We start from the raw sequence: 26,868 nt of genomic DNA, 5'->3' as shown, positions 1-26,868 counted from the left end.
AAACACTGACATAATAAAAATGAATGCCACATTGAATGTTTTCATCACTGACCTGAGACTTGTATCCATGATCGACAATATTCATGTCTTCCAATTTCCCTGGGAAACGTTATCTCTTTTTATACATGTCACAGCCTACCCATGTCAATCTACTGATGTTTTGAGGGGCAGTTCATAAGCCACTTCTAGCAAAAGTCATTATATCTGATATGAGTTACCTGAAATAAAAACAGAAAATGCTTGAAATAGTGTCAGTCAACACCCATAAGCAGAAGACAAGTTGCACATCTAAAACCTCATAATCTGTCTTTTCTCTTTACAGATGGACCTATTATATATCTTACTATTTCAGATTTTAAGAATTTGTAATTTTTACTTTTTAATTTTACCTGTTCTGAGTTCTTCCTGGTGGACTATCATTCAGTATTTTAGTCTGGCATTGTACCAAGAATACCGTAGGACACTATACTTCAAAGGCCATCAGTGGAAAATATCCCATCTGGAGTTCAAAAAGCATCCAGCCTTAGTTTCTGGTGGCCCATTTGGATATCCCCTTCCCAAACATCCAAATTACTTATCAGGAGGAGATTGCAGAAAACAACCAATGGATAGGTTGAAAAGCAAAAAACAACACAAGCATTGTATCTGGGTGGCTGTACCAGAGCCTGTAAGACATGGGAGCAGAAGTAGGCCATTCAGCCCATCGAGTCTGCTCATCCATTCGATGAGAGCACGACTGATCTGACAATCCTCAACTCCACTTTCCCGCCGTAGCCCCATAACCCCTGATTCCCTTCTCGATTAAAAATCTGTCTATCATGGCCGTGAACATACGTAACAACCCAGACTCTACAGTCCTCTGCCATAAAGAATTCCACAGATTCACTGCCATCAGAAGAAATTTCTTCTCATGTTTGTCTTAAATGGCCGACCCTTTAGCCTGAGATTGTGCCCGATGTCCGAGACTCTTCCACAAGGGGAAGCAACCTCTCCGTATCTATCCTGTCAAGGGTACCTCTGAGCCTTCCACTCCAAATGAATGCCTGTGAGCAAGAGCAAGTTGATTCAGTGCCTAATCTTCCTCCACTTTTTACAATGCAAGTGTTGGTGTCCATGTCATCAGGTGTGTATATTGCAATATTCTGATTGTGCGTATTATGTCAAACCATTAATATAAATGGTACTCATCTAACAGTTCGTAAATCAACTATTCTTAAATCTCTTTTGTGAAAACAATTCCTAACTTTATATCATGGGTGGCACTGCTCAATCCTTTGCTCAAAGAGAATGGACATCTAAGTAAAGGTAGGTTAGGTTTTTGTGCATTCCATGAGGAGCAAATAACATTTCTCTTGTCCCACTGAATAATGATGACTCGAATTGAAGTCTTGTAACACAAAGCATTAACGTTGTTATCGAGGCCACAAAGCAACGATTTGCTGATATGTATTTTCTCTCTCAAACACACACTTTACTTTCCTTTGGAAGAGATAAAGGAAGAGTCACCGGGATGCCAAGTAGTTTTTAACAATTTTTTTATTTAACATAAAAAGATTGCTTTGAAAACAATACTCCTTCACTCTCACTTATCTTCACAGATGTAAACAGATTTAAAGGATAATACAGGTTACAAAATATATCTTGTGCTGTAAACACACAATCCCTGTAACCCAACCGGCTAACTGTAGTCAAACCACACCCCACTCTGAAACAAAGTGGCAGATGCCACTCCATCGATCTTCTGCAGATGTCTCCTCAAATCCCCCTAGATAATAAAATACACCGTGAGCCAACTGATCTCACTGAATTCCGGTTTCCACTTCAGTATTTCCAAACTGCACTCTTGAACAGACATGCCGTAGAATCTTCTTTCAAACAATGTTTCCCCTCCACTGTTTTCAGTAGGGATCCACCTCCAGGTTTTCCAATGCCCTTTTCAATATTTCTTTGTCTTAAAAAGTCACGGATTCAGGTTTTTTGCAATTTCTCAGGTACTCTGTCCCCAACGGAATACTATTGCTCCAAACATTGGAAACCAGAATGACATCGCTGTGATTGCTTCAGATATCTAGCTTTTCTCTAGCCGCTTTCACTCAGGCTGCCCTTTTCGGGTCTAACCTTAACTTTAGAAAACAGAATCCTGTTCCTCTTTTCCTTTTTACTTTAATCTTCCTGGAAACTTTTCTTCATTCTCTAATTTCTAGAACTGTCCTTTCACTCTGGACTTGCTTTTGTGCCCATTGTATGGCTTTCCTACTTCTGGCAGTGCGGAGAGCTGGTCACTCTCTAGCTTCCTCGCTCCAACTTTTAATTCAGTCAAACACACTCAAAAAGGTTTTTTTCTTAAAGGTGGCCCCCTGATTGCTAAGCAACAGCTCAATCTTTCTCCAAGCTCATGTTTACCTGTAATACACCCCCTCAACACAATAGATGCACAGTTTGAACTGAAACCAAAATGCCCCAAACATGCAAACACCTTTGTCTAGCATGAATCTTACTAGAGTTTTACCCTTTCCTACTCAGGAATACTAAACTAAACCCATTTAAATCTCTACTTTATTTCTAACATGCAACAATACCAATATAGATCACTTAAAACTACCTCTGCCTCCTGACACATTGATTGGTATTTTTTAAACCTTGTAGCAATGGCTTCAACTATGCAATATTTCCTCATTCACCTTCCTCTTTCTCCCTCCCCCCACTTCCCACAGCGTGGTTTTATATTTTTTGTTACGATTGAGCACACAGCCTGGGTAAGTATAAAACAATTATTCTCAAAAGGATCCTCACATTAGCTGTCTTGATGCTTTCTGTTATCAGTAGTCAGTTGATGTGAAATGTTGTGGCCACAGACCTGTGTATTCAAGGAAAAGAATGAACTTGCATTTATGTAATCTTGGTGGTTTGAGACTGCTCACTTGCGCCAGACAACGTTATTCAGCATTTAACTCCATCAAAGTTCAAACGGAGGGCTATTTCACTCCATCACCACCTCCATTAAATGTGTTGATGCTCAAAATTTTTATATGCAGATAGTAAACTAGTTTCTTTTTTTTTGTTCACTGCAAAATTTGGAAGATTAAATGGTGAACATAACCAATATTTTGCTCACACAGAGCACTGATAAATGCAGCTAGCGGTTACAAATCATTTCTTATCAAATGGCAGTTACATGGTTACTCTAATGTTGAAATTATTGTACCCCGCAAAGCCTTAACTTAAAGCATTGTTGCAACATCTACTAGTCTAAGTTTTCCAGGCCAAAATGCAGAGGACAGCTTGATCTGATTGCCGCTTCCCTTGTATATGCTGAATTAGTGCAATAATATGCATGTTGTGTGAATATAATTCGGCATTGGCATAAGTGTGGGATAATTCCAAGAAATCGAGATATTGAGATGAAGTCAGATTCAGCTGCAGGGAGGGTAATTTACTTCATACAAAAGCCAGATCCGATGAAAGGTCATTGGCCTAAAATGTTAACTCCGTTTTTTGTTCACAGATGCTGTCAGGTCTGCTGATATGTTTTATTTGGGATGATTTCCTTGACAGTTTTAGATGATAAGGAGCTTCAAAATTAGGGTGATCAGGAGAGAGAAATTTCTTTCCAGCATTAGCTGGTAGTAGAAATATCCATTCAAACAGCTTCAATATTCAGTCTTGTGCAAGAGGTTTTAGATATATAGAACAGTACAGCACAGAACAGGCTCTTCGGCCCTCGATGTTGTGCCGAGCAATGATCACCCTACTCAAGCCAACGTATCCACACCCCACCCCCAATTAACCTTATTTTTTAGGACACTAAGGGCAATTTAGCATGGCCAATCCACCTAACCCGCACATCTTTGGACTGTGGGAGGAAACCGGAGTACCCGGAGGAAACCCACGCACACATGGGGAGGACGTGCAGACTCCGCACAGACAGTGACCCAGCCGGGAACTGAACCTGGGACCCTGAAGCTGTGAAGCATTTATGCTAACCACCATGCTACCGTGCTGCCCACGGGTTTTGGGGAGGCTTTGATTTTTAAAAGCTCTGAGAAACAGCTGCGGTTTCCTGTTCTGTTAGGGTTCCATTTAACATCAATGATTATGATCAACCAGGGAAGTTGAGCATATTTTTCTGTCTGCATAAATTCTCTCGGGATACTGTTTTGAAAGAGCATTTCCTATAAGTGTCATGGTGTGTGTCTTATCTCGGGAGAGTCATTGCAACTTTGCCTTAAACTGCAGTATCATGCATGTGCAATGTGGCTATAATCTCAAACATTGCAATGAAGGCTGATATTCAAATGCTGGGAGCATTGTTAGTGTTTGAGAAATTAAGTAGTTGGCTTGACTAGGATATTAAAAGTGCTGCAGAATGTTCAATAGTGACTCTTCACCTGCAGAAATAAGAAGTAGAAATCTCAAAAGTCAGTTGTTACATGATAATGGTGTAATTAAAGTTCCAGACTTATTAGACCTTAGCGTCACTTGGGCAGGCCTGATCTCAAATGTCAAGATCACATACATCTGCATCAGAATATTTGGGTTCAAGTCCCACTCCAGAGATGAGCACATACAGCAGTGCAACACTCCCTCACTAAAGCATTCGCTGGTGCAATAGATGTTAAACCAAGACCCCCCGTTGGTAGATAGACGGGTCATCAGTACAGCAGATGTCGTCATTGGGCTATCAGAAAAGTATTGTTGTGCATACAGTCCAGATAGATCCTTCCATACAATAAAAAAAACAGGACATGCATAAATACACTATGTAAATCCATAGACACAGGCATCGGGTGAAGCATATGGAGTGAAGTACTACTCAGTAGAGAAGATGTGTGAAGAGAACCGTTTAGCCCATAAAGGCACTGCATAGGGTTTGGGTAAGGGTGGTATCATGACCAGTACAGGTTTGGCTGGCCGAAGGGCCTGTTCTTGTGCTGTATTCTTTGCTCTTTGTCTTCAGCGCCGTGAGGCAGCAGTGCTAATCATTACACCACCGTGCCACCCTAAAGGTTGACTATAATAGTGTTCCTTCACTCTTATTACAAATGTACACAGATTTTTTGAGGATAACAAAGGGTATAATATATATCTGATGCTACAATATTTTCAGTAAACACAGTCCCTTAACCCAACAGGCTAATTGGTCAGACAACATCCCACTCTGAAACAAAGTGGTAGATATCATCCAATCAAACGCCTTTGGATTCCTCAAATTCCCCCATATTTGTATCATGAGTATTTCCAAACTCAAAAAGGTGCACTTCAAAATCTTCTTTCAAACAAGCTTTCTCTCAGCTATTTTTATCAATGATCCATCTCCAGGTTTTCCAACTATCCTTCCAAACACAGGTTTCTCTCGGCTGAGGGCAAGGCTCTGCCTCCAAGTTTACCAACTCCGTTTTCAGTATTCCTTTGTCTTGAATTGCCACAGTATCCAAACGTCTGCACACACTTGAGGTACCCGGCACCCATTATTTCCAAAGGCTGGAAATAAGGACACCAATCTTACAATTACTTCCGATGGGATGGCACAGTGCTTAACACTGCTGCCTCACAGCACCAGAGACCCGGGTTCAATTTAAGCCTTGGATTACTGTCTTTGCGGAGTTTGCATGTTCTCCCTGTGTCTGTGGTGGATTTCGTCTGAGTGCTTCAGTTTCTTCCCACAATCCAAATCTTTGCAGGTTAGAGGGTGGCCTGCTGGCGCAGCGGTTAGCACTGCTGCCTCACGCCAGCGAGGAACCGGGTTCGATCCTGGCCCCGGGTCCCTGTCCATGTAAAGTTTGCATATTCGCCCCTTATCTGCATGGGTTTCTCCCCCAGAACCCAAAGATGTGCAGGGTAGGTGAATTGGCCATGCTAAATTGTCCCTTAATTGGAAAGAAAATTGGGTAATTTAAATTTTATATTGAAACAATGTGAGGCTAGGTGGATTGGCCATGATAAAATTGCTCCTTAGTGTCCAGGAATGTACAGATTAGGTGAGATGACAGGGATTGGGTGGGCCTCTTTCTTTCAGAAGGTCAGTACAAACCTGATGGGCGGAATGGTCTCCTGCACTAGAGATTCTATGCCAGCTTCCTCCAGGTCTGCACTTTCAGCTCTTTCTTTAGCTTCAGTGATCCAATCGCTGTTCCTCTTGTTCCTTGACTTCAAGCTTCTCTGGTGCTTGCTCTTGTGCTCATTACTCCATTGTATAGCTTTCCTGCAGAGTTGAGAGATGTTCCCTTTCTCGCTTCTCATCTCCAACTTCCTGAATCCAGTTAAAAGTGGCCCCTGGTTTTTAAACAACATCTCATTCTTTCTCCAAGCTTTTTACTTTTCATGTCATAAACTCTCTCCCTCAGCACAATTTAAAAAAAAAATAAAAAAAAAATAATTTTTATTGAAATTTTTACAAAATATAAACAGCTCAACTCTATTAACAAAACAACCGCGGTAACACCCCAAGAACAACTTCAAAAGCAACTACAAACAAGAGAAAAAAAAAACGCAACGACAAAAGGGAAAGAGATAACACCCGCCACATCCCACAGACCCATGTACACAGTTCTCCCTCCCCCCGGTCCAAACCCCCCCCCCCCCCCCCCCCCCCCCCCCCCCCCCCCCCCCCCCGCCCTGGTTGCTGCTGCTGCCGGCCAATTTCCCTACCGTTCTGCCAGGAAGTCCAGGAAAGGCTGCCACCGCTTAAAAAACCCTTGTACTGATCCCCTCAGGGCAAATTTCACCTTCTCCAATTTAACGAACCCTGCCATATCATTGATCCAGGCCTCCACGCTTGGGGCCCTGCATCCTTCCACTGAAGAACAATCCTCCGCCGGGCTACTAGGGACGCAAAGGCCAGAACACTGGCCTCTTTCGCCTCCTGCACTCCCGGCTCCATTGCAACCCCAAAAATTGCGAGTCCCCAGCCTGGCTTGACCCTGGATCCCACCACCCTCGACACCGTCCTTGCTACCCCCTTCCAAAACACTCCCAGCGCTGGGCATGCCCAAAACATATGGGCGTGGTTCGCTGGGCTCATCCTCGTCCCAGTCATGTGGGCCTTATGCAGCACCTTGAACTGTATGAGGCTAAGCCTCGCACAGGAAGAGGAGGAATTCACTCTCTACAGGGCATCCGCCCTCAATCTCCTCACCCAGCTCCTCTTCCCATTTCCCCTTCAGTTCCTCCACCGAGGCCTCGTCTACCTCCTGCATCACCCGGTATATGTCCGGAATCCTCCCTCCTCCAACCCACACCCCCGAGAGCAACCGATCCCGCACCCCTCGTGGGGGCAGCAAGGGAAACCCCTCCACCTGCTGCCTGGCAAACGCCCTCACCTGCATGTACCTAAACATGTTCCCCGCGGGGAGCCCAAACTTCCCCTCTAAATCCCCCAAGCTCGCGAACCTCCCCTCCATAAACAGGCCCCTCAGCCTCCTAACCCCTGCCCTGTGCCAGCCCATAAATCCTCCATCAATGCTCCCTGGGACAAACCGATAGTTCCCCCGTATCAGGGCCTCCATCGAGCCCCCCACTTCTCCCCTATGCCGTCTCCATTGCCCCCAAATTTTGAGGGTAGCCGCCACCACCGGGTTCGTGGTACACCTCGTTGGAGGTAACGGCGCCGTTACCAGTGCCTCCAGGCTCGTGCCCACACATGACGCCGCCTCCATCCTCTTCCATGCTGCCCCTTCCTCGTCCATTACCCACTTACGCGCCATCTGCGTTGGCAGCCCAATAGTACCCACAGAGGTTGGGCAACTCCAGCCCCCCCCTATCCCTGCCTCATTCCAGGAATACACTCGCCCTCGGAGTCCCATGCGCCCACACAAATCCCGTGATACTCCTGTTGAACCTTCGGGATAAGGATGGGGAGGCACTGGAACAGGAACACAAACCTCGGGAGCACCGTCATCTTAACGGACTGCACCCTCCCCGCCAGTGACAGCGGTAACATATCCCACCTCTTAAACTCCTCCTCCATCTGCTCCACCAACCTTGTGAGGTTGAGCTTGTGCAGGGTCCCCCAGCTCCCAGCCACCTGGACCCCATGGTACCTAAAGCTCTTCCCTGCCTGCTTCAATGGGAGCCTACCAATCCCCTCCTCTTGATCCCCCGGATGCACCACTAACAACTCACTCTTGCCCAGGTTCAACTTATACCCCGAGAAACCCCCGAATTCACTAAGAATCCTCATTACCTCTGGCATCCCCCCCACCGGGTCCACCACATACAGCAACAGGTCGTCCGCATACAGCGACACTCGATGCTCCTCCCCACCCCGCACCAGGCCCCTCCAGTGCCCTGACTCCCTCAACGCCATGGCCAGGGGGTCAATCGCCAACGCGAAGAGCAAGGGGGACAGGGGGCACCCCTGTCTCGTCCCCCGGTACAGCCGAAAGTACTCCGACCTCCTCCTATTTGTGGCTACACTCGCCATCAGGGCCTCGTAGAGCAGCCTCACCCACCGGATAAACCCCTCCCCAAACCTCTCCAGCACCTCCCACAAATACTCCCACTCAACCCTATCAAAGGCCTTCTCCGCATCCATTGCCACCACTATCTCCGCCTCCCCTTCCATGGCCGGCATCATAATGACATTGAGGAGCCTTCGCACGTTCGTATTCAACTACCTTCCCTTCACAAACCCCGTCTGATCTACGTGAATGACCCCGGGCACGCAATCCTCTATTCTAGTGGCCAGGATCTTTGCCAGCAGCTTAGCATCGGCGTTCAGCAGCGAAATCGGCCTATATGACCCGCACTGCAGAGGGTCCTTGTCCCGCTTCAGGATCAAGGAAATCAGCGCCTGTGACATAGTTGGGGGCAAAGCCCCCCCCCTCCCTTGCCTCGTTAAAGGTCCGGACCAACAGGGGGCCCAACAGGTCCAAATACCTTTTATAAAATTCCGCCGGAAACCCATCCGGCCCCGGCGCCTTCCCCGACTGCATGCTCCCTATCCCTTTGACCTCCTCCTCCAGCTCGATTGGCGCCCCCAGTCCCTCCACCTGCTCCTCCTCCACCCTCGGGAATTGCAGCTTGTCCAAGAAGCGCCCCATTCCACCCCCCTCCACCGGGGGCTCCGACCGGTACAGTTCCCCATAGAAGTCTCTGAAGACCCCATTAACATCTACTCCCTTCCGCACCACCTTCCCAGCCTTATCTGTCACTCCCCCAATCTCCCTGGCCGCGTCCCGCTTTCGGAGCTGGTGTGCCAGCATCCTGCTCGCCTTCTCCCCATATTCATATACCGCCCCCTGTGCTTTCCTCCACTGAGCTTCCGCCTTTCTGGTAGTCAATAGGTCGAATCTGGCCTGAAGGCTACGCCTCTCCCCCAGCAATCCCTCCTCTGGAGCCTCTGCATATCTCCTATCCACCCTCACCATTTCCCCTATAAGTCTCCCCCTCTCCCTCTGCTCCCCTCTCTCCCTTTGGGTTTGGATGGAAATCAACTCCCTTCTAGTCACCGCCTTCAATGCCTCCCAGACCGTCCCCACTCTGACCTCCCCGTTGTCATTGGCCTCAAGGTACCTCTCGATACACCCCCGAACCCTCTCGGCCACCTCCTCATCTGCCAGCAGCCCCACCTCCAAGCGCCAGAGCGGACGTTGGCCCCTCTCTTCCCCCAGCCCGAGGTCCACCCAGTGCGGGGCATGATCTGAAATGGCAACTCCCTCAGCACAATTGAAACACAGTTTGAATTGAAACCAAATCCTCATACATGCAAACACATTGTCTAACATGTAACTAACTAAAGTTGTTCTCTCTTCTACACAAAAACACTAAATTAAACCATTTATATCTATACCTTACTTCCAAAACTCAACAAGAGAACATAGATAATCCAAATCTACTTCTGTTTCCTGACAGATAGCGAGCACAAAGAAAGATGGTTGGGATTGATGGAGGACAATCATCTCAATTTCAGGACATCACCTCAATTTAGTGCCCTCGGCTTAACCATTTTCAGCTGCTTCATCAGTGACTGTCCATCATAAGGTCAGAAGTGGTGATGTGCAATCCTCGGTGAACAATGTTCAGCACCATTTGTAGCTGCTCAGATACTGAAGCAGTCCATGTCCAAATGCAGCAAGACATAATAATATCTAGACCTGGGCTGCTAAGTGGCAAGTAACATTCACGCCACATGAGTGCCAGGCAAGACTATTTCCAATGAGAGAATCTAACCATCATTCCTTAAAATTCCTTGGCATTACCATCGCTGAATCCCCCACGATCAACATCTGGGGTTACCATTGAGCAGGAACTGAACTGGACACTGTGACCACAGGAGCAGGTCAGAGACTTGGAATCCTATTGTGAGTAACTCTTGCCTACCCAAAGCCTGTCCACTATCTACAGGGTACAAGTCAAGAGTGTGATGGAATACTCTCCCCTTGCCTGGATGAGTGAAGTTACAATAACACCGTCCACTTAATTGGCACCCCATCCGCAAACAGTCACTCCCTCCAGATTGCTATATAGTAGCAGCAGTGTGTACCATCTACAAGATGAAATGCAATATCTCACCAAGCTTTCTTCTACAGCGTTGCCTAAACCCACAACCGCTGCCATTTAGAAGAAGAGCAGAAGGCACATGGGAGCATCACTACCTGGAAGTTCCCCCTCTAATTATTCACCATCCTGACTTAGAACAAAGAAACGTACAGCACAGCAGCAGGCCCTTCGGCCCTCCAAGCCTGCGCCGACCATGCTGCCCATCCAAACTAAAATCTTCTACACTTCCGGGTTCTGTATCTCTCTCTTCCCATCCTATTCATGTATTTGTCAAGATGCTCCTTAAACGTCACTATCATCCCTGCTTCCACCACCTCCTCTGGCAGCGAGTTCCAGGCACCCACTACCCTCCGTGTAAAAAACAAAACTTACCTCGTACATCTCCTCTAAACCTTGCCCCTCACACCGTAAATCTATGCCCCCTAGTAACTGACCCCTCTACCCTGGGAAAAAGTCTCTGACTATCCACCCTGTCAACGCCCCTCATAATATTGTAGACCTCTATCAGGTCGCCCCTCAACCGTCTCTGTTACAGTGAGAACAAACCAAGTTTATTCAACCTCTCCTCATAGCTAATGCCTCCATACCAGGCAACATCCTGGTAAATCTCTTCTGCACCTTCTCTGAAGCCTCCACATCCTTCTGGTCGTGTGGCGACCAGAATTGAACACTGTACTCCCAAGTGTGGCCTAAGACTTGGAAATATATTGCTGTCCTTTCACTGTCACTGGGTAAAAATCCTGGAACTCCCTAATGAGCACTGTGGGTGTACCCAAGGCGCATGGACTGCAGCAGGTAAAGAAGGCAGCTCACGATCAAGGGCAGTGAGGTATTTGGCAATAATTGCTGGCTGAACTAGTGACGCCCACATCACTTGAATGAATTAAAAAATTTGATTTTGTTCAAAAAACATCCCAATCCTCAGGCTTACTATTTTTAGCAATATTGTGAACCTCTTGATCTAATACCAGATGATGAAAGGTTGCAAACCTGATACGTTAACTTTGTTTTCCTCCACAGATATTGCCTGACCTGCCAAGTATTTCCTCCATTTCTTTTTGTTATTTCTAGCTTTAATTACTTTTGTTAACCATCCTTGGGCCACTTTGCCTTTTGCCATTTAATTCCTTTTGGGATGCATGTGCATTGATAATTGAGGTATTTCTCCAAATGTTTACTATTTCTTATCAACTGTCGTACTTTTAATCCAACTATCCAGCATACTGAGCCATCTCTTCCTGCATATCTGCCTAATTGGTTTGGTTTAAATTTCGGACCATAGATTTAACTACATCAATCTCAAACTCTATGAAATTCACTCTTCTGCCGAAGATCCTTTCGGTATTAGATACTAATTCCTGACTCATTGCACAATACTAAATCTTAAAAAGAGCTTCTTCCCTACTTAGTACTATGATGTTTTTCTAGAAAACTATTAAAATGCATTTCCTGAACTTGTCCCCAAATTGCTTTTTCCAATTTGTTTTTCATCTGTTTGTTGGATGTGGAATTACTATCTTTAATTGCACACCGTAATGACTTTTGAGATAGTGATGTTGAACATCCACCTTGAACTGCTGCTGTCTGTGCTGCAGTTGCACCTGTGGTGCTGTTAAGCAGGGAGTTCCAGGGTTAAATTTATTGTCACGTGTACCGACGTACAGGGAAAAGCATTGTTCTGCTACAGACCAGGCAGATCATTCTGTACTTGAAAAACAAAGGACATATGGTAGGGTAGCATGGTGGTTAGCACGGTTGCTTCACAGCTCCAGGGTTCCAGGTTCGATTCCCGGCTTGGTCACTCTGTGCGGAATCTGCACGTTCTCCCCGTGCCTGCGTGGGTTTCCTCCGGTTTCCTCCCACAGTCCAAAGATGTACAGGTCAGGTCGATTGGCCATGCTAAATTGCCCTTCGTGTCCAGAAAATGTTAAGTGGGGGTTACTGGTTTACGGGGATAGGGTAGATACGTGGCCTTCAGTAGGGGCCAGTGCAGACTTTATGGGCCGGATGGCCGCCTCCTGCACTAAATTCTATAATGATGATTCTATGATACAATAAATACACAACGTAAATCCAGAGACACAGGTATCGGGTGAGCATATATAAGAACATAAGAACTAGGAGCAGGAGTAGGCCATCTGGCCCCTCGAGCCTGCTCCGCTATTCAATGAGATCATGCCTGAACTTTTGTGCACTCAGCTCCACTTTCCGGCCCAAACACCGTAAACCTTAATCCCTTTATTCTTCAAAAACTATCCATCTTTATCTTAATAACATTTAATGAAGCAGCCTCAACTGCTTCACTGGGCAAGGAATTCACAACCCTTTGGCTGAAGAAGTTCCTCCTAAACTCAGTCCTAAATCTACCCCTTATTTTGATGCTATGCCCCCTAGTTCTGCTTTCAGCTGCCAGTGGAAGCGACCTGCCCGCATCTATCCTATCTATTCCCTTCAAAATTTTATGTTTCTATAAGATCCCCCCCCTCATCCTTCTAAATTCCAACGAGTACAGTCCCAGTCTACTCAACCTCTCCTCGTAATCCAACCCCTTCAGATCTGGGATTAACCTAGTGAATCTCCTCTGCACACCCTCCAGCGCCAGTACGTCCTTTCTCGGGTAAGGAGACCAAAACTGAACACAATACTCCAGGTGTGGCCTCACTAACACCTTATACAATTGCAGCATAACCTCCCTAGTCTTAAACTCCATCCTTCTAGCAATGAAGGACAAAACTACATTTGCCGCCTTAATCATCTGTTGCACCTGTAAACCAACTTTTTGCGACTCATGCACTAGCACACCCAGGTGTCTCTGCACAGAAGCATGTTTTAATATTTTATCATTTAAATAATCCCTTTTGCTGTTATTCCTACCAAAATGGATAACCTCACATTTGTCAACATTGTATTCCATTAAGCTCTTCACCGTTCTCGATCCTGAACCACTTTTGTTACAGTTTGCTGAGCCTTTGTAATCTTGGTCCCAGTACTACTAGCCTGAGCCTAGACTAGCCTAATAATAATAATAATCACTTATTGTCACAAGTAGGCTTCAATGAAGTTACTGAAAAAAGCCCCTAGTCACCACAGCTGTTTTTAGAGCTTTTTCAGCAGCTGCTACTTTTTGTTCCTTTAGGCCTTTGCTTGGGCCTACTTCGGCATCTGATATGAGATTTACATCGGTCCAGTTTAGCTTGATTCACTCCGGCCAGGCTCTCCCCGTTAAGGCTGGATAGTTACCTTGAACAACGTGCAGGGACAAATGTGCTATTGTATAGACAAATGTCTATTTAACTGCACATTTACATCAATATGGCTCCTCGACGACACTACTTTTCCGGTACATGTTTTAAGTGATACCTTCGGGGTTTTAAGGTGATATGTCGTAGTTTCTCTTAGTGCAGTTTCTGGTACCAATGAAACGGCTGCGCCAGTGTCCACCTCCATTTTCGCCAGTTGTCCGTCCTGTAAAGGAGTGACCCAGGAACATTTGGTTGCATCTGCAATGGCCAGCACGTTCAAATGATAATTCATCATCTGACTGGTACTCTGGTCCTTTATTAGTGCCATTTTTGTACCCGGAGGATACTTTGCCCTCTATTTGATTTTTAATTTGATGTATTTGGGTCTCTATTTTTATAATGCTTGTTTGGAACTTGTTTCTTTCTCCAACATGTACGTTTGATGTGCCCATTTTTAAAAACCACAATTCTTGCATTTTGCATCTATACTCCAGCAATCAGATGCTGTGTGCCAGTTTTTGTAGGTTGAAGGCAATTTCGAACCTGTGTCGGTGTTCCGGTTTCAGCCGATACCTTATGGATACTTTAGTGCTTGAGCTTAATTGTTGCACTTCCTTAGCTGCTAGTTCCATAGAGATTGCAACTTCTAAAACCTTCTTTTAGGTTGAAGTTGCTTTCTGTCAACAGCCTTTTCTGGACAGCTTTGCTTCTTAATCTGGACCCAAGTCTGTTTTTAATGGTGTCACTCACCGGCGTCTCCAAATTCACAGAATTCAGCTAATTTCTTTAAAGTAGCTATGAATTGTGTGATTGATTCATCATCTTGCTGGTTGCATTTGTGGAACTTGAATCTCTCAGCAATGATCAAAGATTTAGGTGAGAAGTTGCTCTGCAATATCTCCACTATTCCATCATATGTTTTTGAGCCTGGTTTTTCTGGGTGCACCAGACTGTGCAGGAGGTTAAAAGTCGTCATCCCCCTGCCCTATTCTTCTCAGGAAGTTCAAGACCACGATGTCAGCTGCAATTTTGTTCACCTGGACACAGATTCAAATCTTTCAGTGCATGAGCTCCAGTGCTCGATGCTTTCATCAAACAGTCGCATGGCGCCAAAAACTCTTTCCATTTTGCTATGGGAAGGCTTAAATAAGCACAAATATGCCACAATTTTTAGTTCTGTCTTGCTTTTTTCCCCCAAAACAAGTTACCCCTGAGCTTAGCCTGTTTCTTTCCGGCTCTAAACTCTAGTGCAGGCTATTTGTTACCTACTACTCATAGTAAAGAGAAGCACAATTCCAGAACTTTCCAGGCAGAGCATGTGGCAAGCTTCTTTTTGACGTTGTTTTCTCCAAAATCTACGTTTAAATTTTGGTTCCTTCGATGGCTGCTGCAATTATTCGGCACCCCTCTGTTGTTACCTCTGATGGAGCAATGTTTTTATCTTAATCTTTTTGGACATTTACGCACGGATTTATTATTTTTCTTTATTTTGTTTTCTTCGGAAGTTTGCCAACATGGCTCTGACCTCCCTCGTCTCAGTTTCCTTTGTGGTATTTTTAAAAGATAGGCTTGCCGATCACAAAGATACCAACAAATGCAAATATTGGAATGTTGTTTATTCAACAGGCTGTACAAATGGACTGTGACTGTTAGCCCATCCAAACTGCTGATGACATCATCAGTGCTGTACGTGATTAAACTCTTGAAACGACCTTGTTCCACGTTGATGGGAGATTCAGCAATGCTCAAGCCATTGAATGTCATGGGGAGATGGTTAGCCTGTTGGAGATATTTATTGCTTTGAATTAGTGTGGCACAGATGTTACTTGTCGTTTAGCTCGAGCCTGGATGTTATATGGGTCATGTTGCATGGGGCAAGGGCTGCTTCATTATTTGAGACGTTCAGAATGGAAGTGAATAGTACAATCATTAGAAAACATCCTGTTACTACCCTTCTGATGCAAGGAAGGTAATTTATGAAATAAATAGTTTGAGCCTAGGACACTACGCTGGAACTTGTGCTGTGATGTTCTGGAGCTGAGATGACTGACCTCCAACAACCACAGCCATCTTCCTTTGTGCTAAACATGACTCCACCCAATGGAGAGTTTTTCCAATTCCCATTTCCCAACCTGAAGATTAGTCGCCCATAATTATTGCATTACCATGTAACATGCTGCTTTTAATTTGATGATTTATACTTCAACTACTGTTTGTGATCTGCAAACTACTCCCATCAATATTTTCTGTTCTTTGCTATTTCCGAACACCCTCCATACTGACTTCAGATACTGATTTTCTAGGCTAAGATCCTTTCTCGCTATTGTTTTTATCGACTGTTGTCAGTAGTGCCCGCAGCAGCCACGTATATAATACTATTTCAGGGAGAGGCTTCGATCATTACTTTCTGTAAGTGGAATTATTCATGTTCTGTACCAGTGTTCTCTGATGTACTGAGGAATGAAAGGCAATCCGAATTGCTGCTTTTGATTTGGATGTTTTCATTCATGATCCAGTTGATTCTACCCTACAGTAAATGCTGGCTGCCTTAACTATAATGAGGACATTAGAACATTCTAATCTCAGTAGATTTCCTGCTGTAATGATTCTCTTTATAGCTGCATTGTCATTAAGAATTAATTTACTCTTTGTCAGTAAGTGGGTAAGGAGGTAACTGACTTGCTTTTAAAGGCACATAAATTAGCGCTTTTCTTTGCAAAGGTCAGTACTTGAACCCTTGTAGAAACTGCTAATGTCATCATTCAGTGCCAGGGGATAGTGATTCAATATGTAGCATTTTCACTGGCCTTGTGGTTATTCGTTCACTGACTTCAATGAAGGAGTGAAGGCTTGTCAATGCCTGCAGGTGAATCTCTTAATGTGATTTCAATTTTGTCTTTTGTTTTGGCCATTTTTATATTGGTAGAGTGTTAGATATGTGCCCAAATTAAAGACTTGTGGGCAAATGCCTTTCCACTAGGATTTCCCTGGCATTGTGCTGTTTCACCCACCAACAAGTCAGTTAGGACTAACAGGCTGTCTTATACATTTTCTTTTGAATATGGTTGCTTTGTGAGCTATTTATTATTGTTTTCTTCTTTACTGTGCTTGAGGCTGTAGAAATACTGCACTTGCCGTCAGTGGTGCATTATCTGTTGAAGTGCAGTTGGGTTAACTCTTGAAAACCCGCACTTGGGACTGTGAATCGTCTATCAATGAAGTGCACTGAAAGAAAGCTATGTGATGGCCCTGTCTCTGTATTGGTATTTCATGTATGGTTTGCTCCAGTTTTATATCAGTTGCAGTTTAAACCCTTGACAATGGTGTAATCTTTAGTTAAGAGGTCAGACCTTGGAACCAGTTTTGCAATTGATGGGGGATTTTACCACGCATATCTGTTATTTTGCTGGCCTGCTAGCTGAGTTTCAATACGTAGAATTAGTAATGTTGGATTCATGGAGCTGCTCCAATTGCACAGTGCTATCACAAAGCATTTTGGTTAGAATATAATGGGTAGTGAAGGAACAGTGTGCGAGCAGCAGTACAATAAGAGTTGGGGACTGTGGGGACAGGTGAGTTGGTGTGAGGGTAGTGTGTGCATAATTGGGAGGAGATGGATGTTCAGCAAGCTCAACATAACACATTTGTCGCTGAATTTGTGCTGCTATGAAATGTATAAAATTGATAAGGTTTTTCACAGTGAGAACTAGGACACAGTTTCAAATTAAGGGATCTTTCATTGAACCCAAAGATAGAAGAGAAATTTCTGCTGAGGTTTTGAATCTTTGGAATTCTGTACTGCAGAGAGACGTGGAGGTGATGATTTTAAATATGTTCTGAGGTACAGATTGTTTGTACTTTTTAAAAATAAGTTTTAAGTGCCCAATTCTTTTTTATTCCCAATTAAGGGCAATTTAGCGTGGCCAATCCATCTACCCTGCACATCTTTGGGCTGTGGGGGTGAATCCCAGGCAAAAACAGGGAGAAGGTGCAAACTCCACATGACCCGAGGCTGGGATCGAACCCAGGTCCTCAGCACCGTGAAGCAGCAGTGCTAACCTTGTGGGAAACTGATTCCTCCAAACCGAGGCCTCCTCCAGCTTTGGGTGCTGCCGCTCGTGTTCCCACACCCTCGGCCACCATTACCGGACTAGTGGAGTACCTGGTCGGCGAGAACGGCAGAGGTGCCGTTGATAATACTAAATTTTCAGTCCGGAGGTAATCATCAGTCTAATACCAGATAGCTTCAAAGAACCTTTTATTTACACGAGTGTAACTTCAGAGTTACAGCAAGTGAAGACAATTGTCTTTTAGTTACAGTTAACTATATACTTGTAAAACCCCTCAAACCCTTCCTTCATATAATTATTTCTTTCAATCATTAGCCACACAGTTAGCTCATTAGTTGCATCTCATAGCAATTCTTTATCAAGGAAGGAGTATCCCATCCCACGGTTGCGTTTCGTTCCCAGACAGTTCACCGGTTCCCACAGACAATCAAGGCCGTGATAAGGTCTTCTCACAGGAGCAATTCATTTCACAAGGCACGTACATATATTGCACAAACTTGACATTCCATTCCCATCAAGCTCTGATTTTAACTTGACATGCCATTTCCCATCAAGTTCTGATTCTAACTTGACCCAAACTCTCACCGTCAACAGTGCTCCCAAGCTGGTGCCCTTGCATGAGGCTGCCTCCATCCACTCCCATACCGACCCCTCTCCCACTACCCATTTCCTTACCGTAGCTATGTTTGCTACAAAGGAAAGTAATAGTTTATTAAGTTTGTAAGGCCAGCCCCCACCCCACCCTGCTCCAGCAGCACCTTCTTCATCCGTGGGGCTTTCCCCGCCCACACAAACCCCAGGATCAATGTATTGATCTTCCTAAAGAAGGCCTTTGAAATAAAAATCAAAAGGTTCTGAAACATAAATAAAAATCTTGGGAGTACCACCATCTTAACGGACTGCCCCCCCCCCCCCCCCCCCCCTCCCCCCCCTCGCTCCTTCTCCCTATGTGTCCAGATTGATATGATCTTTCCCCTAACCACTGCCTTGAGTGCCTCCTGCAGTGTTGCGACTGCGACCCCACCTGTATCACTTAATTCCACATACCCCCAAATGCCCTCATCTGCTCACACACCACCTCATCTGCTAACAAATCTCCGTCCAGCCTCCACTGTGAGTGCTGCCCCCACCCCCCTCCCCAATCTACTTGTCCACTTGCAGGTCCACCCAATGCAGCGCGTGGTGTGAAACTACGATTGCCAAGTACCCAGAGTTTGACCAGCCCGCCAATAAAGTCTTGCCCACCACAAACAAATCAATCTGAGAGTAAACCCTGTGTACATGGGAGAACTATGAAAACTCCTTTGCCCTCGGCCTCCCAAACCTCCATGGGTCCACCACCATGAACTCCATGAACCCCTTCAGCTCCTTCTCCACTGCCGATATCCTCTCTGACCACTGGCTTGACTGGTCCAACACACACACACAGACATGCACACAAATAATCAACCAGTGCGAGTCCAGGTCCGGGCTCTGTTCTCCAGTACTCTCCTCATAAACGCCACAATGTCCCAATTGGGGACCATTGGCATCCCATCAAATTGCCCGTTCACCATCAAACCCCCCCCCCCCCCCCCCCGGAATCTTCTACTTTCTTCCCCACCTCAAACACCGTTTATTTACGAGCCCCCCCATCTTCATGTCTAATCTCGAATGGAAGACTTGTCCTACCTTCCCTTCCCTTAGCCTTGTCTAATCCCCGATCTTCAAGTGTGTTCCTTGTAAAAACGCCACGTCCGCCTTCAAGCTCCTCAGGTGCGTGAAAGCACCCGGCTGTTTAACTGACCCATTCAGCCCCTCGCATTCCATGTGACCAGCCTGGTTGGAGCGAACCCCGCCCCCTCCTCTGTTGATCGCCTTCTTAGGCCGGCCCCTGGCTCATGCCACGTGACCCCCAAGGCCCACCCACAGATGTCCACCGTCTCCACTCCCTCCCATACTATGCCACAGCAACAGCACCTTTGTCAGCGGCTCCCCCCCCCCCCCCCCAAAACAAAACAACCCCACCCCCCTCTGCTACACTAACCATCTAATCACATCCCCACTGCACTCCTGTTAACTAGCCCGCCCAGCTAGCCTGGCAGCCCCCACCCAAGGCACCTAAGCCTCCTACCTCCACCCCACCCGTCCTTGCTTGCACACCTCACAAACAACAATGAAACAATTAAAAAAAGTGCACTCACCCTGAATGCAACAAAGCATCTCGAAAGAGAAAAGTTCTCCAACAACTAAAAAAACGAGAAAAAAGATACAGGAAACAGACAGAAAAAGTATCCATCTCTTCACACCTCCTCCACAGTGCAAAATCCTCCTCCTGCCAGTCCATTGTCTCTTTTAAAAACTCCAACGCTTCCTCTGGTGCTCCAAAGTAATGTTCTCGGCTATTAAAAGTCATCCAGAGGTGGGCCGGTACAACATCCTGAACTTCGCCCCTTTTTAAAGAGGGCAGCCACCGCCGTATTAAACCTGGCTCTCCTTTTCGCCAGGTCCACACCCAGGTCCTGATACACCCGAAGCTCACTTGCTCTCCCAGATGTATCTCGTCTGCCTCGCCAATCTCAATATCTTCTCCTTGTCCAGGAGCCGGTACAGACGAACCACCATCTCCCTTGGTGGCTCATTTGCCTGCAGCTTCCTCATCAGCACCCTGTGCGCTCAATCAACCTCCAGGGGCTGGTCAAAGGCCCCCTCCCCCATCAGCTTCTCCAGCATCTTGGCTACATACGCACCAGCGTCGGCTCCGATGCCTTCAGGCATCCCACGATTCTTGGGTTCTGTCCCTGGAAGCGATTCTCCAGGTCCTCCACCTTCTCCTTTAACAGCTCGAGTCTCCTGCATCACACCTATTTCAGCCGCCAACGAAGCAAACTGCTTCTCGTGCTCCCCCACTGACTCCACTTTCCGAATAGCCTGACCCTGGGACTCCAGCCTCTGCTCCACGCGGTCAATTCCTGCTTTTAAAGGTTCCGCTGCCTTGGTTAGGTCATTCTGGGCCTCCTTCTCTGCCGACTGAACTTTTCATTTAAAAAGTCCACCAGTTTCTCCATCGACCATTGGGAAGGCAAGGCAGAACCTTTTGCCATCCGCCATCTTGACCTGTGGCGCACAAAGATTCTCTTGCTTTAATTGCTTCCTCCTTCTCACCCAATCTTGGTCCGTGGATCCATCCACCAGTTTCCAGTCACCTTGTACCTTCTTTCAACAAAACATCCACCCTACAAACAGGGAAAGGTTCCAAAAAACAGCCTCGAGCGGGAGCTGCCAAATGCGTCACCACTCTCACCATGGCCGCCACCGGGAGTCAACTTTTCAAAGTTGAGGACCTAAACTGGTGACATAGGCACACATGTGGACAATGTAATTTAACATAGATTAAATATTTGTGACACAGTTGATGAAACATGGAATATAAATCTAAATGGAACAATTTTGAAAGTGCTGTAATGCAGTGGAGATCTCTGGGTATATACTCGCTATATTTAAATGTGGCAGGGTATATTAATAAGGTAGTTAAGAAAGCTTATGAGATACTTGGCTTTGCGAGAGGGATATTGAGTGCTTCAAGAGGAATTCATCTTAAACTATTGCAAATTACTGATTAGACCTTGGCTGGAGTGTTGTGTTCAATGATGCTATGTAAAGACATTGAAGACTTTGAATTGCTTTCCTTGAAACAAAAAAATGTTAATGGGAGACCGAATAGAGAGATACAAAATTATTGGAGTTTTGATAGAACAAGTGGGGAGAAAATGCTTCCTTTGGCAAGGGGATTGGTGACCAGAAGGGTGGAGATTTAAAATAATTGGCTAAAGAGGAAACTAAAAATTTTCTTCTATGTGGAGTGTTGATTTTTTTTTTTAAACTACTGTTTATTGGAGTTTTTAAAGTTTCGCACATTTGCCAAAAGCAAAACGACGGTCAACGTATAAGCAGTGCTGTCCAAAACAACACATTATTGTGTTAGGAATCAGATGAATCAGACAAAATCCCCAACTGGTTCCCTCCACAGATGAATAACCCTACTGTGCCTGAACAGGGTGCAGGCAACAATTTAGACCTGCGTCACACCGAGAGCTTAAAACAACCCAGGCTAGGCTCATCCGGATCCTGTGCAAAAGACGGCACTTGAGGAAACCATCCTGAAAGGGACCACCAAGTAGACACACCACCTGCCACCACAGTAGAGGGTATTAAGGCCGATCTCGCCAAAAGGTTCTGACAGCAGAGGGAGACCCAATTCAGGATAAATGTCACCCGCCATGCCACCCAAAATCAGGATGCAAAGGGATAAAGAAACTGTGCACAAATCCCACATACAATATCTAGCCGATCACATACAACTGTGTTCATTTAGGATAATTGATGGTGCAAGACATCATCACCAAAGAATTCACTTCCCTGCAAGCAGATAATATACAGGCAGCCCTTGCCCCTCTCACCTAACACCAGGAACAGGACCACACAGAACCAGAGGTTGGCAGATCACTCCAACCCTTGAGGACAAGATTAAATGTGCTACAATGAACTTGAGCTGCCCGACCTCCAGATTGAGGTTCCTGAATCATGGCAGTCAGTTCTCAAACTCGGTCGGAAAATCTCCACCATCTCACCGGCGACACCAGGCTCAGCAGGGCTTCTCATCTGCAGCCCTCCGGATGGGTGACAGATAATGGGGAGGTAGGCTTCCACCAAGGACAAGGTTCTCTCTCGCAAGAACCTCCTCATGCGCTGTCACTGCCTTCATAAAGAAACCTCTAAACTCCTGAAACTGGGTTTTGATGTCCTGCACTGTGAAGCCAAGCCATTCAAATGGATTGACTTTCATCGCGAGCAGCCATTATCTGCTGGTGACCACCATGCCGTCCAGGCGGTAATCCTCCCAAAAGTAGCTGCGCCACCAAAGACTGGGCCCAACTCCCAATTCTTCCAATTGCCACAAGGATTAAACCCTTTCAACGCTACTCGATAAAGCTGAAATACTGACAAACAACTCTTGGTACATTGCACGAACGTGCAGACCAGAAAAGGCAAAATAAATCTTCACTAGGATAACGAACGATAGATGAGCAGAACCCGAGCTTGTCAAAATGTAGCCGCTCCCGTGATCACATCATGTGATACTCAGTGCAGAAGGTTCTTAATATCTGAAACACGATATTGTATCTAAAAAGGTGATAAAAATCAAATTTCCATACTTTGAACTGGTTTACTGGTTATTGGGAAAATATGGATTGGGGAACTAAATTGAAAAGCTCCTTCGAAGAGCCTGCACAGGCAAATTAGATTGAATGGTCCCCTCGTGCTGCAAGACTATGTTCTATTTCTGGTTTCAGTAATCTCTCTCTCTGGATCCATCCTGGGGTTAAGGACAGCGAGAGATATCTTAATCAGATCTTAAATGGATGATTGTCTGTCAGCCTGATACTCCTGTGTAGCTGGTTTGTAAATTAGGCACATGTGTTCAACGGATTTTAGTGTGTGCGCGCGCGCGCATGTACATAAAACACCACCATCTCCAAGTTGCACTGCCAAGACATGCAGCACCCTGACTTGGAGATACATTTTTGTTCCTTCACTGTCCCTGGGACAAATGGTGGAATTTCATACCTTGCAGCACTATAGGTGTATGGGTGTGCCTATGCCACCTGATTGCAGAGATTCAAGAAGGTGGCTCACCACTACTTTCTGAAGATAAATTGGGCACGGAGAATAAATGGTCACCTTGCAAGTAACTGCCACAAATGAAGTAAACAAAAGGTGAGGGACTAGAATGGATAGGGGGTGTCACATTAACTTCTGCTGTGGGTCTGTGCAGAATGTTCCAATGTCATGCGCAGGGTCAAATTCTTTCCATGCTTTAATCTTGTATGTGATGCCAGTGAGCTACCGTAAAAGCTCCATTTGCCTAGTTTTTCTGAGTCTATAGATTTTGGCTTTGTTTGGTCTGCTTTCTGAGCCAAAATTGACATGCATACAACTCTGCATATTAGAACATAGTGCAGAAGGAGGCCATTCAGCCCATCGAGTCTGCACTGACCCACTTCTACCACGCTGACACGGGGAGAAAGTGCAGACTCTGCACAGACAGTGACCCAGTGAGGAATCGAACCTGGGACCCTGGTGCTGTGAAGCCACAGTGCTATCCACTTGTGCTACCGTGCTGCCCCATTAGCAATTAGCGGAGACAGCTTTCACAGTCCGTTTCTGATTTGAATTAGGTTTATAGTAACAGAAAACACTACACAATGTCATGTCCTTTTTTGGTGGAACTGATAAAATTGTAAGAGGTCGAGTTTTTTGTAAATGTAATGATCTGATTTACACTCATTTACCTTGAGATTGATTGCATGCAATCATTGTCTACACTTGTGCTGATTACTACATTATTGCAATTCACTGCTACATTATTGGCTGACTTTATTGTCATAGAGTCACAGGTTTACAGCATGAAAACAGGCCCTTCGGCCCAACTTGTCCATGCAGTCCAGTTTTTACCACTAAGCTAGTCCCAATTGCCCACATTTGGCCGATATCCCTCTATACTCATCTTTCCCATATAACTGTCTAAATGCTTTTATAAGACAAAATAAGACCAAAATGATGCTCTAATATAATGCCTATTTCAGAAAGTGATTGCCAAGTTACAATTTGCCTGAGAAATCTTCAGTAATTTGTTCATGTGATGATTCTGATTTAGTGCTTCATATTTGTGACTACAATTTATTTTCCTTTTTAGAGGTTCCCTGAAAACCCTCATTCACACAGTGCACCTGTTGCAGAAGCAGATGGACCTGGGATTTTTGCCTGTAACAGATGTTCTTCACCGGTATGTAGTGCTTTATTGGAAGGAGCAGACTAAACTGTAATTAATGAACACTATTGTTAATCTAAACATTTTTCATGTATTATGTCTAAATTAGAAATAAACTTTCATTACCACTTAATCCTAAATATTGTTGAGGGAAGTACATCCATCTATGTGTCGCATTCATTTATTCCACTTCTCCACTGTCTGTCTTTCTCTCTCCCTCCTCCACTAAATCCAGTTGTCATGTTTCTGTGCCAGCAGTCCTATAGTTTCTTCTCGAGGTTTGATTTTATTATGTTTGAATGCCCGGTAGTTAGCTGTAGAGTGCATCACAACTGAATCTTATCCTGTCTTTCCTTGTCATCCAAATGCATATATTTTCCTGCCGATGTCACTGGGATAGCAGTCCGAAGAGTGAATCCTGTCATCTTTTCCCATTGTTCCAGAGGTGGTCAAGATTAACTGTCTCTGGAGCAGAGATTGAACCTGACCCTTTGTAGCCTGACTCAGGGCAATGTATACGGTGCACTGGGACTAATGGAGAAATCTTTTGTTAAATGCTTTTGAAATGCTCTATTTCTTCCCCTTTGTTAGAGGCAAAATATGGTTCCTCTGGTTTTGTTGGCGTTTGAAAACAATGTGAACCTCAGCACTATTTCATGAGAACTATATACTTATTTGATATTGTTACTGGTAAAAGTATCTACATCTTGAACACATTTATTCTAATGTAAATGTTTGCTTTGGTTGGCTATGGTGGCATGTAGTACAGAGCCTTTTATGTGAGGCTAAATTAGGCGTTACCTAATCAGCGTCCTTCACCTGGCCTATCTTTCTTCAACCATGATGTAATTTATCAGAAAAGAACAATTTTTATTCCCAAAGCATATTCTAGTTACAGTCAACAGAAGGAGTAATTGATCTAATGCCGGGCTTAATACGAGTTGTGCAAAACGCGCTCACCACTTGACGCCCTCTGAAGTTGCCTATCTGTCTTTCAGGAAAGTATAACTGCAAAATTAGAAGTTTAGGGCCGCAGGAGAGAATGACGTAAACCTGCATACACTCTACTATCCTGTAGTGATTCCAGGAATTGCAACAATGCAAATGCTTACTCAAAATTAGTTTGAGTCAGAGATATGTAACCATGGCTACATTAAAAATACATGCATAGAAGGGAGACATTGAAATTCATTCTTCCTACTTTCCTGGTAGGGCATTTCTCTTTCTTCCCCCCCCCCAAGTAAAATTCTCTCTTTCCCTGATTTGATTTGATTTATTGTCACATGTACTAAAGTACAGTGAAAAGTATTTTTCTGTGGCCAAGGGAATGTACACAGTCGTACATAGTAAATAAAAGAAGAATAATCGACAGAGTACACTGACAAATAGTATATCGACAAATAGTGGTTACAGTGCGGAACAAAGCCAAACAAAGCAAATGCAAGAGCAGCATCGACGTTGTAATTTAGTCTGGGCTAATGGTAAGATTCTTGGTACTGTGGACGAGCAGAGAGATCTCGGTGTCCATGTCCATAGATCCCTGAAAGTTGCCACCGAGGTTGAGAGGGTTGTTAAGAAGGCGTACGGTGTGTTAGCTTTTATTGGTAGAGGAATTGAGTTTCGGAGCCATGAGGTCATGTTGCAGTTGTACAAAACTCTGGTGCGGCTGCATTTGGAGTATTGCGTGCAGTACTGGTCGCCACATTATAGGAAGGATGTGGAAGCATTGGAAAGGGTACAGAGGAGATTTACAAGGATGTTGCCTGGTATGGAGGGAAGATCTTATGAGGAAAGGCCGACGGACTTGAGGCTGTTTTCGTTAGAGAGAAGAAGGTTAAGAGGGGACTTAATTGAGGCATACAAGATGATCAGAGGATTAGATAGGGTGGACATCGAGAGCCTTTTTCCTCGGATGGTGATGTCCAGCACGAGGGGACATAGCTTTAAATTGAGGGGAGATAAATATAGGACAGATGTCAGAGGTAGGTTCTTTACTCGGAGAGTAGTAAGGGCGTGGAATGCCCTGCCTGCAACAGTAGTGGACTCGCCAACACTAAGGGCATTCAAATGGTCATTGGATAGGCATATGGACGATAAGGGAATAGTGTAGAGGGACTTTAGAAGGGTTTCACAGGACGGTGCAACATCGTGGGCCGAAGGGCCTGTACTGCGCTGTTATGTTCTATGTTCTAACTCAAGTTATAGCAACAGGTAAACTTATTTGAAGCCACAAAATACTTAAATT

General features: G+C 45.1%; 1 protein-coding gene across 1 annotated transcript in view; it reads left to right on the top strand.

Annotated features, from left to right (window-relative positions):
* The window catches only part of LOC119951523 (probable E3 ubiquitin-protein ligase HECTD4), a 415,771-nt gene that overhangs the window by 27,199 nt on the left and 361,704 nt on the right, over positions 1–26,868 (top strand). Inside the window, 1 exon segment of the mRNA XM_038774748.1 lies at positions 24,549–24,638. Coding sequence (XP_038630676.1) covers positions 24,549–24,638 — 90 coding nt within the window.

The sequence above is a fragment of the Scyliorhinus canicula genome, chromosome 1 (assembly GCF_902713615.1).
Source record: "Scyliorhinus canicula chromosome 1, sScyCan1.1, whole genome shotgun sequence".
NCBI lineage: Eukaryota > Metazoa > Chordata > Chondrichthyes > Carcharhiniformes > Scyliorhinidae > Scyliorhinus > Scyliorhinus canicula.
This window is presented reverse-complemented; position numbering and strand designations above follow the sequence as displayed.